Source organism: Vitis vinifera, chromosome 6 (genome assembly GCF_030704535.1).
Source record: "Vitis vinifera cultivar Pinot Noir 40024 chromosome 6, ASM3070453v1".
Lineage (NCBI taxonomy): Eukaryota > Viridiplantae > Streptophyta > Magnoliopsida > Vitales > Vitaceae > Vitis > Vitis vinifera.
In genome coordinates this window covers 16,624,200-16,648,250 of record NC_081810.1, presented here as the reverse complement: position 1 = coordinate 16,648,250, position 24,051 = coordinate 16,624,200, and the positions used below count along the sequence as shown (strand labels likewise).

Genomic DNA, 24,051 nt, shown 5'->3' with positions numbered 1-24,051 from the left:
AATTACCTAAGTTTTTCTTCATTTAATCAATTCCCAGTTTTTTCCTTATTCAATTAACAAATGCAAAATATTTTATTTAGTGTTTAATATCAAACTTAAAAAATGATATTTAAGACATGAAAAAGAAAGCATACCTTGATCCATAATCCTAACTTCAATATAATTTGGAGTTTTTTAAGTAATTGTTTTAAACTTTACTCTTGATTTTTAGTGTCCCACTCTCTCTTTCATGCCCTCCTTAGTGATAGGTATGGAAAATACTCTAAAAATTTGTGAATAGAGAAAGGTATGGAAAACTCTTCTATATGTAAGCACTTTATGATTCTTCCCATCAATGAATCACTAATTAAATACTTCGAATTTGTTTTAATAATAATATGAACTTAATAAGTATTGTAAATTTTAAAATAATTATAATTTAATGTCACCAAAATTCATACATGGAAATAACCAAAACTTTTAAGAAAAAAAAAAACTTAATACAGTCATTAAGACCATTTCTGGATCCGACACTTCAACATTATGGTGATCTTCTTCTCTAGTTTGTTTCATACCTACCTTAGCAACTCTTCTTGAATTTTGTTGAGGTTGGGCAAGGATTCTACTCTTCTCTTATGGACAATAAATGTTTAGCTCATTCATAGAAGTTTAGATGTTTGTGGTGGCCTTAGAAGAATGAGTATTGAACTTTGTTGGCTCCACATGGATGCTATCTTGCTTATGGATAAAGCTTTAAATTAAAACTCTCAAGGGTTGAAAAGACATTTCCTAGTTGAGAGTGACTTTGTTGTTGGTATTGTGTGGGAAGTGAACTTGAATCACTTAGCTAAATGGAGAAATTCACATCATTTGTTGGTTTCCAAATTGACTTTGGTCTCAACATCTCTTGTTGATATTTGGCTTGATTACTTTATGAGAGGTTTGAGTGATTCCTCCAACCTAAATTGTATTTATGAGATAAGGGTTTGTTTCTTGATTGTTGTTTGAACATCCTTATTTCATTAGTTTATTCGGTCAAAATCATTGGTTTAAAAATTAGATTGAACCGATGACCTTTTTGGTTTGGTCCACCCTTTTGGGTCAGCGACCTATTGAATTGGCCTTGCATTGTCAAAATTGACAATCAGACTAGCAAACTGAGTGAACCGACCGATTTTTGGTGAACCGAACAGTTCATTGCAAGTCTTTGTTTGTTTGTTTGTTTGTTTTCCCCTTGATAGAGATATAGTGAGATGGTAGGAATAGGAGGACTACTAGCTAGTGATCAGCAGTCATGCTCAAGCTGCTACAAATGGCGAGGTGGTTGCTAGTCAGGGTAAGTGCGGGTATGGTGAGAGAAAGATGGAATGAAAGAAAAGAAAATGGAGAAGAGAATAAGAAGAGAAGAAATGGAAAAGAAAAAGAGAAATGAAGAAAAATGGAAGTGGTTGGTGATGGAAAGAGGGGGTTTTAGGGTTTTGTTTTTTAAATGAATTGTGAAGATTAAGTATGAAAATGGAGGGTCAAGATGGGTTCTCTAAAAAATGAGTATGAATAGGCCTAAAAATTGGAATATCTAAAATGGGTATAAATAGGTATAAAAATGGGGGTTTTTTCAAAATAAATTTATATTTATTTTTGTCATTTAATTTGATATATTAAATATAAAAATGAAATATTATTAAAAATTTTAATTATATATATATATATGTTTAATTTCTCATAAATATTTTTATTTTATTAAAAAATTTAATTATATGTGTGTGTAATTTCTTATATAAGTTTTTAATTTTAATAATATATAAATTATATATTTATGACATTACTGATTCAACCACAGTTCAACCACTAGTCCAACTAGTGAACCATGAACCAGAAATTTTTTCGGTTTAATGATTGGTTCGATTTTGAAAAAATTGGTCAAAATCCCTTTAATAGTTGGAGTAGTGGGACACTATCCTATGATATGTTCAAATCACAAATGATACAACGTTGATCTCTAGCGAAAACTCCATTTATAATGCTTATCTTGTTGGTTTTCAACTCTTTCATTCTTTTTGCAAGTGTAAACTTGAGATCCTTAACTTACAACTTATGGTCTAGATTTATAGAGTATATTCCACCTCCCATGGATTAGAGGTAGTGACTTTACTCTTCTTCACTTGGTCACCCCTTATCCTAGGATTTTCCTATCTCTTGGATATATGCCCTATGTAAACTGAATCACCTCATCTAGATTATTGCTAAAGAAGTTCCTTCCACACATGGCCCCCACTTGTTTCATTTGAGATATCATTGCCTCATAGAAGTATGAGACCAACATCTAGTTATCAAACTTGTGATGAATGTAGGCTTTAATTTATTTATTTTTTCAAACCTCTTCCATTAGGCAGAGAACTTTTCCCCATCTTTGGCCTTAAAGTTCAAGATTTCTTGCTTCAATGTGCTAAGAAAAACTTCTAGAAGAAGATGGTTTGTAGATCATTCCAACTTCTTAGGCTCCTTGGTTTGAGGGTACTAAACCATGTTTTTGTTTTATATTTGAAAGTCAATGGGAAGAGTTTCATTCTCATGAGATCTAGCGACACATTAACATCATGAAAAGGTGGAACAAATCTCCTTTGCATCTTTGATATGTGCATAAGGGTTCTCATTTTCTATTTAATATGATTTGTGTTTATTCATAATAATAATCAACTCAATTATTCATTTTTTTAAAATGTAATTTAGTAGATGTAGCATACACAAACACTCGAGGTTTTATGATACCATATCGTAATGTACACTAATGGTTGAGTGATATTTGTAGTGGTGGTAGAGTTGTAGGAAAAGAGGAGATATTCAACCAATGTCATGCAAGATTAAGAAATGTTATTGAACGTGCTTTTGGTGTTGTTAAGGTGCATTTCCCAATATTGAAGAGAATACATCTTATTTGTTTACTATTTAAACAAAAATTGTCATAGCATGCTTCTCCATTTACAATTTTTTTATTATTTATTTATTTATTTTTTGTTGACAAATCTCAAGTATTGATGGATTATTTTTTGAATATAACAATGAAGTGGAATTGGAAAGTAACAATACAAATCAAAATCAAATCTCAACTACATGCAACTTTTTTGCAATATCTGATCATGAATTCATGCAATAGTTTTGAGATCAACTCGCAAATAAACTCTTTCAAGTATATAATTAACTTCTTATTTTTAGCTTTTACCATAAATGTGATATTTATATATTAGCATAAAATGTGATGTCTTTGGATGTATGAAAATATGTACTTAAATTGTTTTGTTTTTTTATTTATTTGAATTAGTTTTTCCAATCCATTATTTTTAAAATTATTAAGTTTAAATATTTTGTTTTTATTTTTTGTAAGGATGATAATGATAAATTATTTATTATAATAACTTTATTATTTTGAACTTTTTAGAAATACGTTAAATTAAATTATTTTTCTTAATATATTAAAATGTTAAGATCTTGATTTGTAGCTTATAAAAAACAAACAACTTAATACTTAATAAAAATAAGGGTTAATTACACTTTACCCCTCTAACCTATAGCGTGTTTTACACATTGCCCCATCGAGTTTAAAATCGAGTAATCTACCATTCATTCTTTATAATTACATACAATGTACATTTTTTAGTGATAGTATTACATTTTTTTATGGAAGGTCCATGTGCTCTCCACATGACCTGTTTAAGTGAGGGAAAAATGGTAATTTTGCAACCAAAACAAAACCCCTCCAACCTTCCTCACCCTCGTCCTTTGTTTCTCTCCTTTCATCGTTCATCTTGTTGAATCCCCAAATTGCAGTTGAAACCCTAAAATCCTAAGGAAGCTAATGTTTGCATTGAAGAGCTTACATCGAAGAGACAACATGGAGTTCAACGATATGTTTTTTTGTCTTGAAATTTCTTTAGTGGCTAGAAAAATCTTAGCAAAGAGAGTTAGGGTTTTGTTTTGATGTTTTAGAAAATTTGGGGAAAATTTGAGGAAATTTCTTTTTAAAACTCAATGAAGAAGATAGATGGAAATTTGATGTAATGCTTCACTTTTTTGTTTCAAAATAAAGTTTTGTTTTGATGTTTCAAAAAATTTGGGGAAATTTTGGGTGTGATTTAGGGAAACTTATCTGTAGTTCGTTATGACATTTTTAGTTTTTTTTCCATTTTAAATTTGGAGAAAATTTGGTCTATTGATATTAGTTTATTTCTTTATAGTCTACATAGTTTTCAATTGTTTTTTCATGCATCCAATGATTTTATTTTATTTTTACTTAATTATTGGTGTTCATTTTAATTCTATCTTTGTTTTTGTTGGATATCTTTGTTTTTCATTCCTTGTTTCCACAATCTCTTACAATTTTGATTTATCTCTTTTTCATTTGGATTTGTGCTTGTTTTAAGAAAAAATATTTTTGGACATACATTCTAGGGAATTTTATTTATTTATTTATTTATTTAAGGGCTAAGTTTCTAGATTGTGAAAGGTTTTCTAAAAAAGTATTTTCTGTCAAACAATCAATGGAATCTTTTCTAGCTTCTTATTTTCCCCGTCCACTAAACCCCTAATTGATACATGGTTGTTACAAGATTTGCTTTGTAAATATCAATAAGTTGTGGTTGTTATTGCAAGATTTGATTTGTAAAGACAAAGAAGTTAGGGTTGTTGTTATAGGATTTGATTCCACGAAAGGAATGAGCAATAGGGAATAGGAGGGCTAGAGGGGTTTTGTTTTTTTTGGTTGCAAAATTACCTTTTTGCCATCACTTAAAAGGTCATGTGGAGAGCACATGCGCCTTCCTTCAAAAAAATGTAACACCATCACTCCAAAAATATACATTTCATATAATTATAAAGTATGAAGGGTACATTGCTCAATTTTAAACTCAATGGAGCAATGTGAAAATACGTTATAGGTTAGGTAAACCCTAAAAATAAAATATTAAAAAAACAAACAACTTAATACTTCGGGAAAAGTGTGTTTCCATACACTCAAATGAAAAAAAAATCACAAAATAGGAACTTAAATCTATAAAATAAAAATTTCTAGTTATCTAAAAATAATTAGCATTTCATGCATTTTTTGGTTAAAGGCAGTATCTTTGACCATTCAAGTATTAATAATATAGGCACTATCTTTGATCATCCTAGTATTACCTTTGATCATTGAGTGCATAAAACTTAAATTATTTTTAAAGGGTTTCTTGATTGGAGCCAAAATATGTGCTCTAATGGCACATATTCGATATGATTTGTGCATCAAAGGACACTCAAATTACCCAACTTAACCTAAATTCATGCTAAGACCTTAACCATAAGTTTAACTTGTATTTTGGAGATTTATTTCAAGTTCAAGGGAAGAAAATGGTGCAAGTTGAATCACTTTAGATTTTGAAATATCAAGAAAAAGTTAAATGAGGAAATAAGCAAGTAAAGGCTCATGGACCATAAGGAAAGGCAAAACGAGGATATCATGAGTTTGGGATATGAGAAATGACCATTATGGAGTAAGAAAGAAGGCAAGAAAATATAGGAAACAAGGCATGAAGTAAGATTAAGTTGCATGGAAATTTAGAATTCAAAATTTGGTGGCAACATATACTTTGAATTTGAGGACAAATTTGGAGCACTTTCTGAAGTCCATTTGAGGAATACCATATATTGTTTCGAAGCTCAAGAAGCCAAGACTCCAGCACTTTAAACGGTGTGCAAATTGGAGTTGAAATGAAGAAGTTATGGTCATTTGAAGACAACTACACAAAGTTGAAGGACCATTTTGAAATGCAACTTGTGAATTCGAAATGACCCCAATTTCAAATTCACCCACTGCTACTTTGATGCTTCGCCTCCTCTACCTTGGGATTGCATCTAGGGCACTCCATTCGCCCTAAGTGGATCCCACACGACTAGAAATCATCATTTTATTTTATTTTTTTAGTCATTTTTAGGTAATTATTTTGTAATAAGTGGTCAATGAGAGTGTGCTACATGTTAGGTAATCGATAATATTATATAAACTGTCTTAGTTTTAGGGTTTAGAAATTTTGGATCTTTTTTCTAGAGAGTTGAACATTGAAGGTGAGAGAAGACGAGAACTTTGATTTTGTTTTCTTTTCTTCTTTATTAAATATATTATTTTTAGTTTCTTTGAATTTAAATTATGGATTTTTATCCTATTATGGATTGTAAATGTGACATCACCCCATGAGAGGCTAAAAAGCTGACTTAGGGCTTGAAGCATGAAAATTTAAGGGTTAGAAACTTATAGGAACAATGGGTAAATTATTATAACAATGAGATTAATTATTGGTTGGGTGATAATTTATCAATTTTTTTTATCCTATCGTTGTGAGTTAGTTTAGGGAATGATATGGTAAGTTATTACCTGATACTAGTGATTTTTGGTAACTTTTGATTATTAGTTATTCTCGTATTCTTTATCGTTATTTGCCCAAAAACAAAGTTATAAGGAGTAGGAAAGGTTAAAAAGTTAAACCTTAAACTAATAATCAATCTCATTTATTTGATGGTTTTAGGAATCTATTTTAAAAGAGAAAAATTAGGTTTCAGATGCAATTTTAAGTTATAGAACTCAAGTTGATCGCGAATGGCCAAGGATCCCAAAACCTTAAGATCACTTTACTTGAGAAACCCTTGTTCTCTCTATTTATATACCTTAAGTTAGATTGTGGAAAGCCCCAAACTTGAATCAATTGAATTAAAAATCAATAATTATTTTGTTATTAATTTAGTTCTTTTACTTAGTTTCACTTCATTCACATATTATTTTTCACTTTAGCATCAAAACAAAAACAATTTATTTACCTTAGTATTGACAAATCTCATAAGTCAGTCTCTGAGGACGATACCTGGAATACTACAAAAACCGTAATAGTTTTTTCTCTGATTTTTCTTAACCAAAGCTACTACATATTAGGCTTAAGTATTTTGGTACAACAAAGAAGTTCGGTCATTTCTATTTTGTAATTATTTTTTAGTATGGAAACTCAATTTTTCGTAATACTTAACACTATTAAGACTATTTAATATTAAATTAAATTAAAATTATATTTAGAATTAAGCCAAAAAAATAAATAAATAAACACCACCTAAGTATGTACCAAAAAATAGTATTGTATATATATACATATAAAAGGGATTTTTACTTAAAGGTATAAATAAATAAAATAGATTAGTGGTCAATTGATCTTACCATGTGATATGTACTAACCAATGCCCTGTAAAATTATTTGCAAAATACCATTATTATTATTATTATTATTAATTAATTAATTAATTAATTAATTAATCAATCAATTAATTATGTAATACTTGAACAAAATACGTTCAAAATAGTAATGGGTATGTAGAGACAAAGATATACTAACTATAACATTGCATATTAGTATAAAAGTTATTTATATTGTTTTAAATAGTAAATAAATATTTACATTGACTTATCAAATATTAATATTAATATTAAAAAATAATAGTAATATTAAAAATATATTTATAAGGTTATTTTCTTTCCTCCAAGCATAGACTTTTTATATGAATTATAAAATCTCTTAAACAACTAAAGCATAATCAACTCTTTTTCTTAATGGGATTGCTTTCCACCATACCAACTCTTGTTGACTTTAGTACAATGAGCATTGTGGGATGACTATGAAGGAGTTGAATGCACTGTATAACAATACATTTTTATTGTTATTTTTTAATGTACTGTATTTTTTAAAATTAATTTTAAATTCACCTTACAATTATAAAAGAAAATCCTTCGTTCACCACCTGTGGATTCAACCACGATTATATTGACCTCATTTTCCACCCAACCAAACACCTGCTAGTTCATCCTGAACCCCTTTCCCTCAGTTCCTAAATTCTTTGTTTTTGGGGGAGAAAACATGTTTGCAGCAGAGGCAGCTCTATCTGCATTCCTTGAGGCTGTGTTTACCAAATTTCTCTCCCCACAGCTGTGGAGTTATGCCCGCTTCCTTGAGGTTGATTCAACTTTTGAAGAGTGGAGGAAAACTCTGTTGGGCATTGAAGCAGTTCTAAATGATGCTGAGGAGAAGCATATAAGGGAGAAAGGAGTGAAAGTTTGGTTGGATGATCTCAAGGCTTTGGCCTACGACATGGAAGATGTACTGGACGAGTTTGATACTGAAGCTAAACAACCAAAGCCTATGGGTGGACCTCAAATCACCATCACTAAGGTACAAAAGCTCATCCCAACTTGTTGTTCTAGTTCTGGTTCTGGCGCTCTCATACTTAATGAAAACATGAATAGAACTATCAAGAGAATTACAAAGGAGTTAGAGGCTATTGCAAAACGAAAATTTGACCTCCCTTTGAGGGAAGATGTTAGAGGGCTCTCAAATGCCACCGAGAGGAAGTTACAGACCACTTCCTCAGTGGACGGGTCTGGAATTTATGGTAGGGATTCTGACAAGGAGAAGATTATTGAATTATTGCTTTCAGATGAAAAAACTAGGGATAGTAAAATTTCTGTGATTCCCATTGTTGGTATGGGTGGGATTGGTAAGACAACCTTGGCTCAGATGATTTATAATGATGAGAGGGTGAAGAACCATTTTGAGATGGGGATTTGGGCTTGTGTCTCGGATCAATTTGATGTCACAAGAATAACCAAGGCAGTTCTAGAATCGGTGACTAAAACATCTTATGACATCAAGAACTTGGAATTGTTACAAGATAGTTTGAAGAATGAATTGAAGGGGAAAAAGTTTTTTCTGGTTTTAGACGACGTGTGGAATGAAAATTACCATAACTGGGATGTCTTACAAGTACCTTTCAAGGTTGGAGCTCAAGGCAGTGCCATCATTGTAACCACCCGTAATGAGGAAGTCGCATATCTCATGTCCACCCTTCCTTCTCATCACCTTGGTGAGCTATCTTCAGAAGAATGTTGGTTACTGTTTGCACAACATGCGTTTGCAAACATAAATTCAGACGTGCGCAGAAGCCTGGAACCAATTGGGAGGAAGATAGCGAGGAAATGCAAAGGATTGCCCTTGGCAGCGAAGACATTGGGAGGTCTATTGCGTTCTAAACAAGATAGTGAAGCTTGGAATGATGTATTGAATTGCAAAATATGGGCTTTACCAAAGGAGAAGAGTGGAATTCTTCCATCTTTAAGATTAAGCTATCATTATCTTCCCACACAATTGAAGCGATGTTTTGCATATTGTTCCATATTTCCCAAGGATTATGAATATGAAAAGCAGAAGTTGGTGTTATTATGGATGGCAGAAGGTTTACTGGATGACTCTGGCAGTGGGGAAACCATGGAGAAGGTCGGTGACATGTGTTTCCGCAATCTGTTAATGAGATCATTCTTTCAACAATCTGGTCGTGATAAATCTCTTTACTTGATGCATGAATTAATGCATGAGTTATCGCAATTTGTATCTGGAGAATTTTGTCTCAGAATGGAGGCTGGAAAGCACCAAAAAAATCCTGAAAAGGTTCGACATTCATCATACCTTCGTGAAACATATGACGGCTCTGAGAAGTTTGATTTCCTTCGTGAAGCTTATAATTTGCGGACTTTCTTACCATTAAATATGTCTTTTGAAGTTGAAGCTTGCTACTTAACTCATAAGGTACTAGTTCATATGTTGCCAACACTAAAGTGTTTGAGGGTTCTATCCTTGTCACACTATCAGATCACTGACTTGCCTGATTCAATTGGAAATCTAAGGCATCTACGCTACCTTGATATATCTTACACTGCAATCAAAAAAATATCTGAATCAGTAAGCACACTTGTGAATTTGCAAACACTGGTACTGTCACACTGCTATCATATGAATGAGCTGCCTAAAAACATGGGGAATCTGATCAATCTGCGTCACCTCGAGAACAGCGGAACTTCTTTGAAAGGGATGCCAATGGAAATGAAAAAATTAAAAAACCTCCAAACTTTGTCTGCCTTTGTTGTGGGCAAGCATTATGGGTCAAGTATCAGAGAGTTGAGAGACCTCTTCTGCCTTGGGGGAACACTTTCAATTTTAAACTTGGAGAATGTGGTTGATGCTGTGGATGCCAGGGAAGCCAATGTAAAGGATAAGAAGAACCTTGATGAGTTAGTGCTGAAATGGAAAGATAATGACAACAATATTGCAGTTGATTCGCAAAATGAAGCAAGTGTACTTGAACATCTCCAGCCTCATAAAAAGTTGAAAAAGCTTACGATTGATTGCTACAGTGGTTCAAACTTTCCAGATTGGTTAGGGGAACCTTCATTCACGAATATGGTGTTCTTACATCTCAGCAAATGTAAAAACTGCCCTTACTTGCCTCCACTTGGGCAACTTCCTAATCTTAAAAGCCTCTCTGTTGTGCATTTTGATGCAGTAAAGAGGGTGGGTGCGGAGTTTTATGGCAATGATTCTTCTTCAGCAAAGCCTTTTGGATCACTAGAGACTCTAATGTTTGAGGAGATGCCGGAATGGGAGGAATGGGTTCCTTTACGAATTCAAGGTGAAGAATTCCCTTGTCTCCAAAAACTCTGTATTCGAAAATGCCCCAAACTGACTAGGGACTTACCCTGTCGCCTGTCTTCTTTAAGACAACTTGAGATTTCTGAATGCAGGCAGCTAGTGGTGTCACTTCCAACAGTTCCCTCCATTTGTGAAGTAAAGTTGCATGAATGTGATAACGTGGTGCTTGAAAGTGCCTTTCACTTAACCTCAGTTTCTTCCTTGTCTGCAAGCAAAATTTTTAACATGACACACTTACCTGGAGGTCAGATCACCACTTCTTCCATACAAGTCGGATTGCAACACCTTCGTTCTCTAGTAGAGTTACATCTTTGCAACTGCCCACGGCTAAAGGAATTGCCCCCCATTTTACACATGCTCACATCCCTTAAGCGGTTAGAGATAAGGCAATGTCCAAGTCTCTATTCACTTCCAGAGATGGGGCTGCCATCCATGCTTGAAAGGCTAGAAATCGGTGGATGCGACATTCTACAGTCTCTACCTGAGGGAATGACGTTCAACAATGCCCATCTCCAAGAATTGTATATCAGAAATTGTTCTTCTCTCCGGACCTTTCCTAGAGTTGGTTCATTGAAAACACTATCTATCTCCAAGTGTAGAAAACTAGAGTTCCCTCTTCCTGAGGAGATGGCTCACAACTCCTATGCATCCCTTGAAACCTTCTGGATGACAAATAGTTGTGATTCTCTCAGATCCTTTCCATTAGGCTTCTTCACTAAGCTTAAGTATCTTAATATCTGGAATTGTGAGAATTTGGAGTCCCTTGCAATCCCAGAGGGACTTCACCATGAAGATCTCACCTCTCTTGAGACCTTACACATCTGTAATTGTCCTAATTTTGTCTCTTTTCCCCAAGGAGGATTGCCCACCCCCAACCTGAGATTCTTTCGAGTTTTCAATTGTGAGAAGCTCAAGTCACTGCCCCACCAGTTGCATACACAGCTCCCATCCCTTGAGGTAATGGTGTTATACAAATGTCCAGAAGTAGTTTCATTTCCAGAAGGAGGGTTACCGCCTAACCTCTCTTTTCTCGAGATCTCATATTGCAACAAACTCATAGCTTGTCGGACGGAGTGGCGATTGCAAAGACACCCTTCTCTTGAAACTTTTACCATCAGGGGAGGATTTAAAGAAGAGGATAGATTGGAGTCATTTCCTGAAGAGGGACTGCTGCCCTCTACTCTGACATCTCTCAGAATATGCAATCTTCCAATGAAGTCATTGGGCAAGGAGGGGCTTCGGCGCCTTACCTCTCTTAAAAGCCTGGAGATCTACAGCTGTCCTGACATCAAGTCCTTCCCTCAAGACGGGCTGCCTATCTGCCTCTCGTTTCTTACCATTAACCACTGTCGTCGGTTGAAAAAGGGATGCCAAAGAGATAAAGGGAAAGAATGGCACAAAATTGCTCATATCCCCTGCATTGAGATTGATGATGAAGTCATTGTCTTGTGAGCCATAGCATTGATAATGAATCATTTTCTTCTTACTGGTTGAAGTTTCAGGTACTTGCTTTTTACTACTTTCTGCGCATACCAATATTCCTAAGTTTCAAGCATGATTGACAATCTGCCCAAACTGATCTCCTCAGATTGTTACTTATGCATCGGTCAGATGACTTCCTCGATTTGAATAAGGATGGTCAACAAATATGCAATCAAATATGAGTTGTGAAGACCATACAATCAGAAGATGGAAAAGCTAATCCATGTTGGAACATCGGTATCCTTTCAGGTTTGGAACTTTTTCTTCTACAAAAGTTTTAACAGCAAACTTCAAACCCATAGCTGATATTTTTCTATTCCATGTCTTTCTGTTTTTTCAGCTCAGTGGATTCTCTGCTCAGTCCATCTTTCGAGTTATGGTCATCGCTCATAATCCACCCATTGTGCAAGTGTGGCCGGGCTCTGTAGGAAGGTGCATGCTTCTGTATTACCATCATAGGAGAAATCAGGATCCATCCCAGATGCTCAAGCAAGACTGAAAATCCTACTACAAGTTCACATTCAAGGGAAGGATATGCTCAGTTGGTCCGGCCTTGGGCTTACTTCCCAATGGTCATCAGTTTGAGTCTCCTCAGGGCCACTGGAGGTTTACCCGGTTGTTAACTTCCCCATGAGAATAGTCGAGGTATGCAAAAGCTGGGCCGGACATCCATGTTTATCAAAAAAAAAAAAGAGGAAAGATATGCAATTCACTTCTTTTTTTCTTCACAAATATGTAGTTTGTTTTCCAACCCCAATTACAAATAACAATCAATGGCAATCAATGGTGTTTAGGCGTATTTACACCAAATCTTAAGGGATTTCGAGTGAATTAACCCGACAAAAATATTAGAACAAATAACATTTGTCTTCCCTATCAAGCTTATCTCAATAGAATCGATAACTACTAGAGCTATCTATAGATGCACAATATAGTAGTCCAAAGAAAAAAAATCAGAACACCTATATTAGTCCATATACATAAAGCCAGCAACTATTTAATAAGAAAACGGACCAGAAAATTGAAGATTCATCAGATATAGAATCAACCAGTTCCACTATCCGAGCCTCCGCCATATTTAGACTCAGGGAACTCTGAAAACAATCATCAAAATGACCTCCTGATCTGCAAGCAGGCCCAGAAATTGAGACAATTTTTTTTTTTTTTACTTTGTAGAATTTACTTTCCACCAATTCAGCACATCAAAGCTTTCATTTCTACATCATCAGAGGGTTCAAATGATTGTTTTTTTTAATCTAGACAACTTTAGAGAAGGATGATCACAAATCATATTAATCCTTTGACACATTAACCACACTCGATGATTGAATTTCACTAGAAGTTTGGGTAGTATCAAAAGTGGGTTCACATGAATACACTCACGAAAAAAAAAGGTGTCTTTGAATTACCTTGTCAAAGATGCAACAACAACATCATCAAATACTTGTTCAAAACAAAATCACCCATGATTCAAGTTTATTACATCTCAAATCAAGCATAATTCAAATAGTCAATAATTTGTTGACTCCATAAGGAGAACCTCAATACTTCTCAAGCTTCCATGGCATTTTGGTTGCCTAATATCATTCAACCAACTCAGAATGAATTAAGGTTATGTTTGGTTCAAGGAAAGAAAAAAAAAATATAAAGAAAAATGATTTTTTTCATATTTGGTTTCACTATAAATTTTTTTAAAAAAAAAATTAAATATAATTAAAATTAGTTAAAAATTTATACATTTTAAAATTATTTGATCTTTATATAATGAAGAAAATTAAATGAAAAAACATATAAAAATAATTTATTAATTTTAATTTTTTTTATTTCACTTTTTCTTTCCTTCCACTTTTCCTCTCTTTTTTCTTTTCTTCACATTTTCCCTCAAAATTTATGGGAACCAAACATAGCATAAACATAATTCATAAAAATTAGTATTAGAAGTAACACTTTCTGTGCTTTTGATAGCGTTTCTATTTGAAGTGTTTTTAGTGAAAGTATTTTATTGTTTTTAAAATAATCGTATATTAAATGTTTCTCTATTCAATACTATAAGTGATTTTTCAACTTTTTAAAAATATTTTTTAAATTTGATCAAATATTTGACTTTTCTTCAAAAGCGTTTTTTTATGCTAAAAGTGCTTTCTAAAAGCACTATTTGACACACTCTTAATGTAGCCCTAAACTTCAATGTGGCATCAAAAAGGCTTTTCAAAATTTCACAAAAACTTATGCATTTTCCCAATCATTTGGTATAAGTGGTCCAATTTTTTTTCCTCTTACCATCATCCTCAACAAAGTAATTGGAATAGTGCTCATCTTCCATCTCTAAAATTTTTAAAACTTTTCCATACTTGATACTTGAATCAACATCATATAAATGGAATTCCACCTAGTAGGCACATCTAACACCCCAATACCACTAAAATAGATTTTCCTATGTTCTACACATGCTTTAAACTTTTGTAACCTTGCAGGGGAAGATCCAACATATCAAAGAACATCCCTAATACTAGCTAGTGAATCATGCAAATCTCTCAAGCCCTTGGTCACAATCAAATTCAAAATATGAGCATGAAAATGCAAGTGTAGAAATGCACTATATAAAAGGCATCCATTTCAAAACTTTCAATTTTCTCTTTATATAATTAATGGCAACATTATCAAATGTAATAGTATAAATTTTCTCAATACCCAACCCTAGCAAACAACACCCTCATCAGTCCTGTTCTTTTGTATAGGCTCCAAGCACTACAAATGAAATGAGCAGAAAGAGATACAATTGATATTTTTTGTAGGGAAGTTCAAGCTATATCCAGTCTAAGTCATACCCGTTTGTTCAAAAAGAAAAAACTTTCCACCCTCTTTTTCTTTTCCATGTATAGTCTATAAATTGTCGTATGGGCTGGTGAATCAATCTCAAGACATGTTACCTCAAAAATGTTGGAATCATTCTCTCTTCACAAAGCTACATGGTTGCTCATCAATGATTATCATCCTAGCACGAGCTTTTCCACATGCTTCCTCATTCAACCCTCAGCCACTCTTTATCCTTTTTTCTGTTAAAAAACAAAGACATTTTTTCTTTTATCTTGTATAGGCTGTAGACTAAAAGCAACAACTCTAGAATAAGTTACTTGGAATTACATTTATATATATATTTCAATAATTTCTCCTTAGAAGAATTTGAGAGAAAAATATAAAGGAAATAAAATAAAGAGAAAAGGTAAAAGGAAAGAAAAAGAGAAGAAAAAAATTAATAAATTATTCTTATATCTTTCTTTAAACTCATTTTACTTATTCAATGTTTCTATCTTAAGATTAAATAATTTTAAAATATATAAATTTCTTACTAATTTTAATTACATTTACCTTTTTTTACTATTTCTATAATAAAACTAAACATGAGAAAATGATTTTCTTTAATTTTTTTTTTCTTACTATTTTTTGAGAACCAGCCATAGTTTAAAAGAAATCCATTTGAAGATAGTAAAAAAATAAAAAAATAAAAAATTATCAAGGTGTAAGTGAATAAGAGAAAATATAGGTAAAATTGGCAAAATAAATCATTTTTGGGAATAGTTGTCAAGACAATTCTTTGTTGTTTTTTAGAACATAAGTCTCATGAAATGTTCTCGACTTGCTTTCTATGTTTTCAAATATTTGTTAAATATAATTTTTATATGCAGTACATTAATTTCAATCATTCTCTATATTTATAAAACAATTCTCATAAAACATATAAAAACAATTTTTAAAAATTAAAATATGTTGTCAAAAGGTACCTTGTTTCCAATTTAAGTTCTCAAAAAACCATTTTGGTCAAAAGATTATCAAAGGGTGTTTTCGATTTTGAAAAATAATTATCTCTTATCTTAAACATTGAAGTGAAATAAAGTTTATCAATCCTAGGTAAACATCCAAGAGAGGGGGAGGGGTTGAAGTAAGTGTTAATCATTTTTTCAAAATTTTAATAAATACAATTAATGAAATAAATATAAAAGGAGTAAAGGAAAGAAATTGCAAATAAAGTTTATAATGATTTGACAATCCATCTATGTTCACTTTCCTCAAGTTCCAATTTGAATGAAGGTTCTACTATCTCCAAAGGTTTAAACATAAGCCTTCAATGTCTACAATTAAATTCTTAAAACATTCACAATTCACCTCAAATGATCAATCTCACTTGAATAAAAATCACAAGTTTTTTATATAAGAATGAATCAACACAAGTAGGAACTAGGATTGTACTAGTGTGTTCAAAAATCTTTAAAGAAACAAGGAATAAATGCACTCAAGATGATTTAAGACTCATTTCAAGATGTACGGTAATTTTCATAAGTATCTTTATCTCATAAACTCTCAAAAAAAAGGTCTTAAATATGAGTTTGGTAAACTAAACTAACGGTTAGGCACAAAAGCCCTGGATCGATTGAACCAAGTAGTTGACTAGTCACATAGCCATGAGGAGTCAAAAATATAGTACAACAAGTGACTGTTGCTCATAAAACTTCATCTAGGTGCACCCGGTGGTTCATTTAATTGCCTCAACCAAATGAGGCTAAGCCAACCTTACTAGAAGAAAAAGCTTGGGAATTTAATATCTCAACTAAGAGTGTGTTTAGTAGTGATTTTAGAAAGTATTTTTAATATTTTTAATATTTGAAAGATAAAAATTTTCAAGTGTTAGAAATACTATAAGCACTTTCTAGAATTATTATTAAACACACTCTAATTGTACCAATCAATCGATCAATACCCTTGTCAATGAAAAAAAAAAAACTAGTCTTCCTTTTAGAAGAGCTTAAAGGGGAAAGTAAAAAAGCAATTATGTTATCAATAAGTTTAAAAACTTTTAGAAAGGGTATTCAACAAACTTTTTAAGTTTGGATTTTGCTTCCAAGATAAATTCATCCAATTTTTAAGGACTTTAACAATTTTTTTTTTAATAATATTTTGAATGAATAGAAAAATCATGTTTTGAGTGCATGAAATTTTAGAAAACAACCTTGGAACTCTTCAAGTCAATCTTACATATGGTTCCTAAGATTCTTCGATCCCTCCAATTCTTCATTGAATTGGGATGATCCATCTTGGTACGAGACATAAAATTGTTTTCACATATAAAAATTGAACATTTAAACTCAAAAGAGAACATTAGCTCCTTGATTCAATTTTGTTATCATTAAAATATGATAGATTAAACCTTGGGCTAACAATTATTCATCTTATATTTACTTCAAATGTATTCTATGATTAAACGTATATCTATGAGAGGACTAATCACAATAATAATATGAGGAAAAAAATTAATATTAACAATAATGGTAAGTATTGGGGTATTCACCTATCATTTAATATGTAATAAAATGATTCAAATATGAAGGTTGAAATGTGACCAAGTCAGGGAAAATGAAAAGTCCAATATATTTCATGTATGAATATATTAGTTTTGTGATGGTGATACATGAAGACTTATAAATAAGATTATGGGGAGGATGGAGCATGGGAAGACAAGTAAAAAATTCAATAATAAAAAGAGATTGAAGTATATGGGGTGGTTGAAGGAAAAGAAAAACAAAAGAAAAGGGGGCTTGTGACATATATATGTTGAATGGTATATCACAAATAAAAGTCTAGAATAGAAGAAAAAGGAGTATTGACAAATGTATTTGTACAAATTGGCCGGCACCCATGATGAGATCAAACTCACTCTGGGTCAAAGGATTTTGATAGTTTTAAAACACGTTTATAAGATTAAAAGGAGTTCATAATAATTCTGATCAATGTTTATTTTAAACATGAATTCCTAATTTGGTTTGAACATTTCTTGTTTTTCCAGCTAATTTATTGCTTATGTATTTTAGTTTAATAGGTTGACCCAAATCGAATGTATTTATTGTATTTGTATTAATCTTTTCAAAACATATTTCCTAAAAAGCCGAAAGTTATAAAAAATAACTTGAAATTTATAGTAATTGAAAAAATATTTTTAAATATGTTGTAATTTTTAACGTATCAATACGAAGTTGTGACTTGATGTAATTACATGATATTGAAGAAGTCTTTTTTTAGTACTTAAAAAAACCCCACTTTCAAATATAACTTCTCAAAATGATGTAAATTTAGGAAATATTTTTTCAATTGCCATATATTTTTTTTTAAATGCTTTATTTTTCAAAATCTCAAAATACCCTAACACAACTTAAAAACACAAAATTTAACTCTTTTTAACTCATGAACTCCGAACAAGATTGGTTAACCTTTAGTTTAAGACGGTGTTTTTTTTAATTTAATATTAAATGTAATTTATTTTCATAATTTAAATTATTTGTTTTTAACTTTTTTTTTTTTTTTTTTTACTTATGACTTATTTTTTTAATTTTGTAAATGAATAGAAAATGTCAAAACATTTGACTTTTTGCTTAATACTAAAAACAACTTTTTGAACCAACCAAAATACAATCTTAACACAAGCATTACCCTATTAAAACTTAATACTGAACAAAAATACAATAATAAAAAAACTAAATTAAATGTATTTAGATTTTTTTTTTTTTTAAAAAAAAACACCACCAAAGCCTTTATTAATTTGATTTCAACCAAAAGGCTGACCAAAAAGGTACAATTAATTTTAGCATTATTTTTTAAAATTTTATATTTTAATTGTAATAACATTGGATTTTTAAATTACATTAAATGACTAAAAATTAATTTATAATAATTTAATCTAATTTATTTAAAATAAAATAAAATTCAATCTGCAATAAAACCAAGGGAAGACACCCACACATTTAAATGAAGAAGATTAAAAAAATTGTGTAAAATTATATAAAAAGTAAAATATTAATTTCAATATTAATCCTCACACATTCTGATAAATAATTGATAGAATGATTCAAACATGTTTTGTTTTTGGAAAAATTTGAGAGAAAAATACGAAGGAAAGAAAATAGAAAGAAAAGGTAAAAGGAATGAAAAAGAAAAGGAAAAAAAATAAATTTAAAATTAATAAATCATTTTTATATCCTACTTCAAACTCAATTTACTTATTTAACACTTCTATATAAAGATTAAATAATTTAAAAATATATAAGTTACTTACTAATTTTAATTATATTTACCTTTCTTTACTATTTTCGTAGTAAAACCAAACATGAGAAAATAATTTTCTTTAATATTTTTTTCTTTTCTTACTATTTTTCAAGAACCAGACATAGCTTAAAAGAAATCCATTTGAAATCAAAGTTTTTCCCTTTATCACTTATAATATATCAAGCAAAACCTAGGAAAAACCAACAAAAAAATGAAATGACGTCCATAAAATAATAATAATAATAATAATAAAGAGGAGAATCTATCAAAGTATAAGTGAATAAGAGAAAATATAGGTGAAGATGGCAAAATAAATAATTTCGAGGAATAGTTTTCAAGACAATTCTTTGTTGTTTTTTAGAACATAAGTCTCAAGAACATGAAATGTTCTCAACTTGCTTTCTATGTTTTCAAATATTTGTTAAATATAATTTTTATATGCGGTACTTTAATTTCAATCATTCTCTATATTTATAAAATTATTGTTTAAAAATAATTCTCATAAAACATATGAAACAATTTTAAAAAATTAAAATATGTTGTCAAAAGGTACCTTGTTTCCAATTTAAGTTATCAAAAAACTATTTTGGTCAAAAGATTATCAAGGGTGTTTTCGATTTTGAAAAATAATTATCTCTTATCTTAAACATTGAAGTGAAATAAAGTTGATTCAATCCTAGGTAAACATCCAAGAGAGAGGGAGGGGTCGAAGTAAGTGTTAATCATTCTTTCAAAATTTTAATAAATACAATTAATGAAATAAATATAAAAGGAGTAAAGAAAAGAAATTGCAAATAAAGTTTATAATGATTTGACAATCCATCTATGTTCACTTTCCTCAAGTTCCAATTTGAATGAAGGTTCTACTATCTTCAAAGGCTTAAACATAAGCCTTCAATGTCTACAATTAAATTCTTAAGACATTCACAATTCACCTCAAATGATCAATCTTACTTGAATAAAAATCACAAGTTTTTGAAATAAGAATGAATCAACACAAGTAGGAACTAGGATTGTACTAATGTGTTAAAAAATCTTTAAAGAAACAAGGAATAAATGCACTCAAGATGATTTAAGACTCTTTTCAAGATGTATGGTAATTTTCATAAGTATGTCTATCTCATAAACTCTCAAAAAAGGTCTTAAATATGAGTTGGTAAACTAAACTAACGATTAGGTACAAAAGCCCTGGATCGATTGAACCAAGTAGTTGACTAGTCACATAGCCATGAGGAGTCAGAAATATAGTACAACAGGTGATTGTTGCTCATAAAACTTCATCTAGGTGCGCCTGGTCGTTCATCTAATTGCCTCAACCAAATGAGGCTGAGCCAACCTTACTAGAAAAAAAAAAAGCTTGGGATTTTAATACCTCAACTAAGAGTGTGTTTAGTAGTGATTTTAGAAGGTATTTCTAACATTTTTAATATTTGAAAGATAAAAATTTTCAAGTGTTAGAAAAACTAAAAACACTTTCTATAATCACTATTAAACACACTCTAATTGTACCAACCAATCGATCAATACCCTTGTCAATGAAAAAAAAAACAAAACTAGTCTTCCTTTTAGAAGAGCTTAAAGGAGGAAAGTAAAAAAAGCAATTATGTTACCAATAGGTTTAAAAACTTTTAGAAAGGGTATTCAAGAAACTTTTTAAGCTTGGATTTTGCTTCCAAGATAAATTCATCTAATTTTTAAGGATTTTAACAATTTTTTTTAATAATATTTTGAATGAATAGAAAAATTATGTTTTAAGTGCATGAAATTTTAAAAAACAACCTTTGAACACTTCAAGTCAATCTTACATATGGTTCCTAATATTCTTCAATCCCTACAAGTCTTCGTTGAATTGGGATGATCCATCTTGGTACGGGACTTAAAATTGTTTTCACATATAAAAATTGAACATTTAAACTCAAAAGAGAACATTAGCTCCTTGATTCAATTTTGTTATCATTAAAATATGATAGATTAAACCTTGGGCTAACAATTATTCATTTTATGTTTACTTCAAATGTATTCTATAATGAAATGTTTATCTATGAGAGGACTAATCACTATAACAATATGAGAAGAAAAAAAATTAATATGAACAATAATGGTAAATTTTGGGGGGTATTCACCTATCATTTAATATGTAATAAAATGATTCAAATATGAAGGTTGAAATGTGACCAAGTCAGGGAAAATGAAAAGTTCAATATATTTCATGTATGAATATATTATTCTTCTGATAGTGATCTATGAAGACTTACATATAAGATTATGGGGAGGATGGAGCATGGGAAGACAAGTAAAAAATTCAATAATAAAACAAAGATTGAAGTATATGGAGTGGTTGGAGGAGAAGAAAAACAAAAGAAAAGGGGGCTTGTGACATATACATGTTGAATAGTATATCGCAAATAAAAGTCTAGAATAGAAGAAAAAAGAGTATTGACAAATGTATTTGTACAAATTGGCCGGCACCTATGATGAGATCAAACTCACTCTGGGTCAAAGGATTTTGATAGTTTTAAAACACATCTATAAGATTAAAAAGAGTTCATAATAATTCTAATCAATGTTTATTTTAAACATGAATTCCTAATTTGGTTTGAACATTTCTTTTTTTTTTTCCACCTAATTTATTGCTTATGTTTTTTAGTTTAATAGGTTGACCCAAATCGAATGTATTTATTGTATTTGTATTGATCTTTTCAAAACATATTTCCTAAAAAGCCGAAATTTATAAAAATAACTTGAAATTTATAGTAATTGAAAAAATATTTTTAAATATGTTGTAATTTTTAACGTATCAATACGAAGTTGTGACTTGATGTAATTACATGATATTGAAGAAGTCTTTTTTTAGTACTTAAAAAAACCCTACTTTCAAATTTAACTTTCAAAATGATGTAAATTTAGGAAATATTTTTTCAATTTCCATATATATATATTTTTTTAAATGCTTTATTTTTCAAAATCTCAAAATACCCTAACACAACTTTAAAACACAAAATTTAACTCTTTTTAACTCATGAACTCTTAACAAGATTGGTTAACCTTTAGTTTAAGGCGGTGTTTTTTTTTATTTATTTATTTAATTTAATGTTAAATGTAATTTATTTTCATAATTTAAATTATTTGTTTTTAACTTTTTTTTTTTTTTTTTTACTTATGACTTATTTTTTTAATTTTGTAAATGAATAGAAAATGTCAAAACATTTGACTTTTTGCTTAATACTAAAAACAACTTTTTGAACCAACCAAAATACAATCTTAACACAAGCATTACCCTATTAAAACTTAATACTTAACAAAAATACAATAATAAAAAAACTAAATTAAGTTGTATTTAGATTTTTTTTTTTAAAAAAAACACCACCAAAGCCTTTATTAATTTGATTTCAACCAAAAAGCTGACCAAAAAGGTACAATTAATTTTAGCATTATTTTTTAAAATTTTATATTTTAATTGTGATAACATTGGATTTTTAAATTACATTAAATGACTAAAAATTAATTTATAATAATTTAATCTAATTTATTAAAAATAAAATAAAATTCAATCTACAATAAAACCGAGGGAAGACACCCACACATTTAAATGAAGAAGATTAAAAAAATTATGTAAAATTATATAAAAAGTAAAATATTAATTTCAATATTAATCCTCACACATTCTTATAAATAATTGATAGAATGATTCAAACATGTTTTGTTTTTGGAAAAATTTGAGAGAAAAATATGAGGGAAAGAAAATAGAAAGAAAAGGTAAAAGGAAAGGAAAAAAAATAGATTTAAAATTAATAAATTATTTTTATATCCTACTTCAAACTCAATTTACTTATTTAACGTTTCTATCTAAAGATTAAATAATTTAAAAATATATAAGTTACTTACTAATTTTAATTACATTTACCTTTCTTTACTATTTCCGTAGTAAAATACCAAACATGAGAAAATAATTTTCTTTAATATTTTTTTCTTTTCTTACTATTTTTTGAGAACCAGATATAGCTTAAAGGAAATCCATTTGAAATCAAAGTTTTTCCCTTTATCATTTATAATATATCAAGCAAAACCTAGGAAAAACCAACAAAAATATGAAATGACGTCCATATAATAATAATAATAATAATAATAATAATAATAATAATAATAATCTATCAAAGTATAAGTGAATAAGAGAAAATATAGGTGAAGTTGGCAAAATAAATAATTTCGGGGAATAGATTTCAAGACAATTCTTTGTTGTTTTTTAGAATATAAGTCTCAAGAACATGAAATGTTCTCAACTTGCTTTCTATGTTTTCAAATATTTGTTAAATATAAATTTTATATGCAATACATTAATTTCAATCATTCTCTATATTTATAAAATTATTGTTTAAAACAATTCTCATAAAACATATAAAAACAATTTTAAAAAATTAAAATATGTTGGCAAAAGGCCACCTTGTTTCCAATTTAAGTTATCAAAAAACTGTTTTGGTCAAAACATTATCAAGGATGTTTTCGAGTTTGAAAAATAATTATCTCTTATCTTAAACATTGAAGTGAAATCAAGTTGATCAATCCTAGGTAAACATCCAAGAGAGGGGGAGGGGTTGAAGTAAGTGTTAATCATTCTTTCAAAATTTTAATAAATACAATTAATGAAATAAATATAAAAGGAGTAAAGAAAAGAAATTGCAAATAAAGTTTATAATGATTTGACAATCCATCTATGTTCACTTTCCTCAAGTTCCAATTTGAATGAAGGTTCTACTATCTCCAAAGGTTTAAACATAAACCTTCAATGTCTACAATTAAATTCTTAAGACATTCACAATTCACCTCAAATGATCAATCTCACTTGAATAAAAATCACAAGTTTTTAATATAAGAATGAATCAACACAAGTAGGAACTAGGATTGTACTAGTGTGTTCAAAAATCTTTAAAGAAACAAGGAATAATTGCACTCAACA

At 30.1% G+C, this 24,051-nt stretch overlaps 1 protein-coding gene across 2 annotated transcripts; it reads left to right on the top strand.

Moving 5' to 3' along the window:
• The first annotated feature begins 7,793 nt into the window (after positions 1 to 7,793).
• On the top strand, positions 7,794 to 12,804 carry LOC100265114 (putative disease resistance RPP13-like protein 1). 2 transcript variants are annotated; one of them, XM_010653303.3, is made up of 3 exons: positions 7,794 to 12,025; positions 12,135 to 12,254; positions 12,346 to 12,804. In XM_010653303.3, the coding sequence occupies exon 1, from the start codon at positions 7,902 to 7,904 to the stop codon at positions 11,973 to 11,975; it is 4,074 nt and encodes a 1,357-aa protein (XP_010651605.1). In that variant the 5' UTR covers positions 7,794 to 7,901; the 3' UTR covers positions 11,976 to 12,025; positions 12,135 to 12,254; positions 12,346 to 12,804. The 2 variants fall into 2 exon arrangements, with proteins under 2 accessions (XP_010651605.1, XP_003632256.1); XM_003632208.4 differs by having other exon boundaries at positions 12,112 to 12,254.
• The last annotated feature ends 11,247 nt before the right edge of the window (positions 12,805 to 24,051 follow it).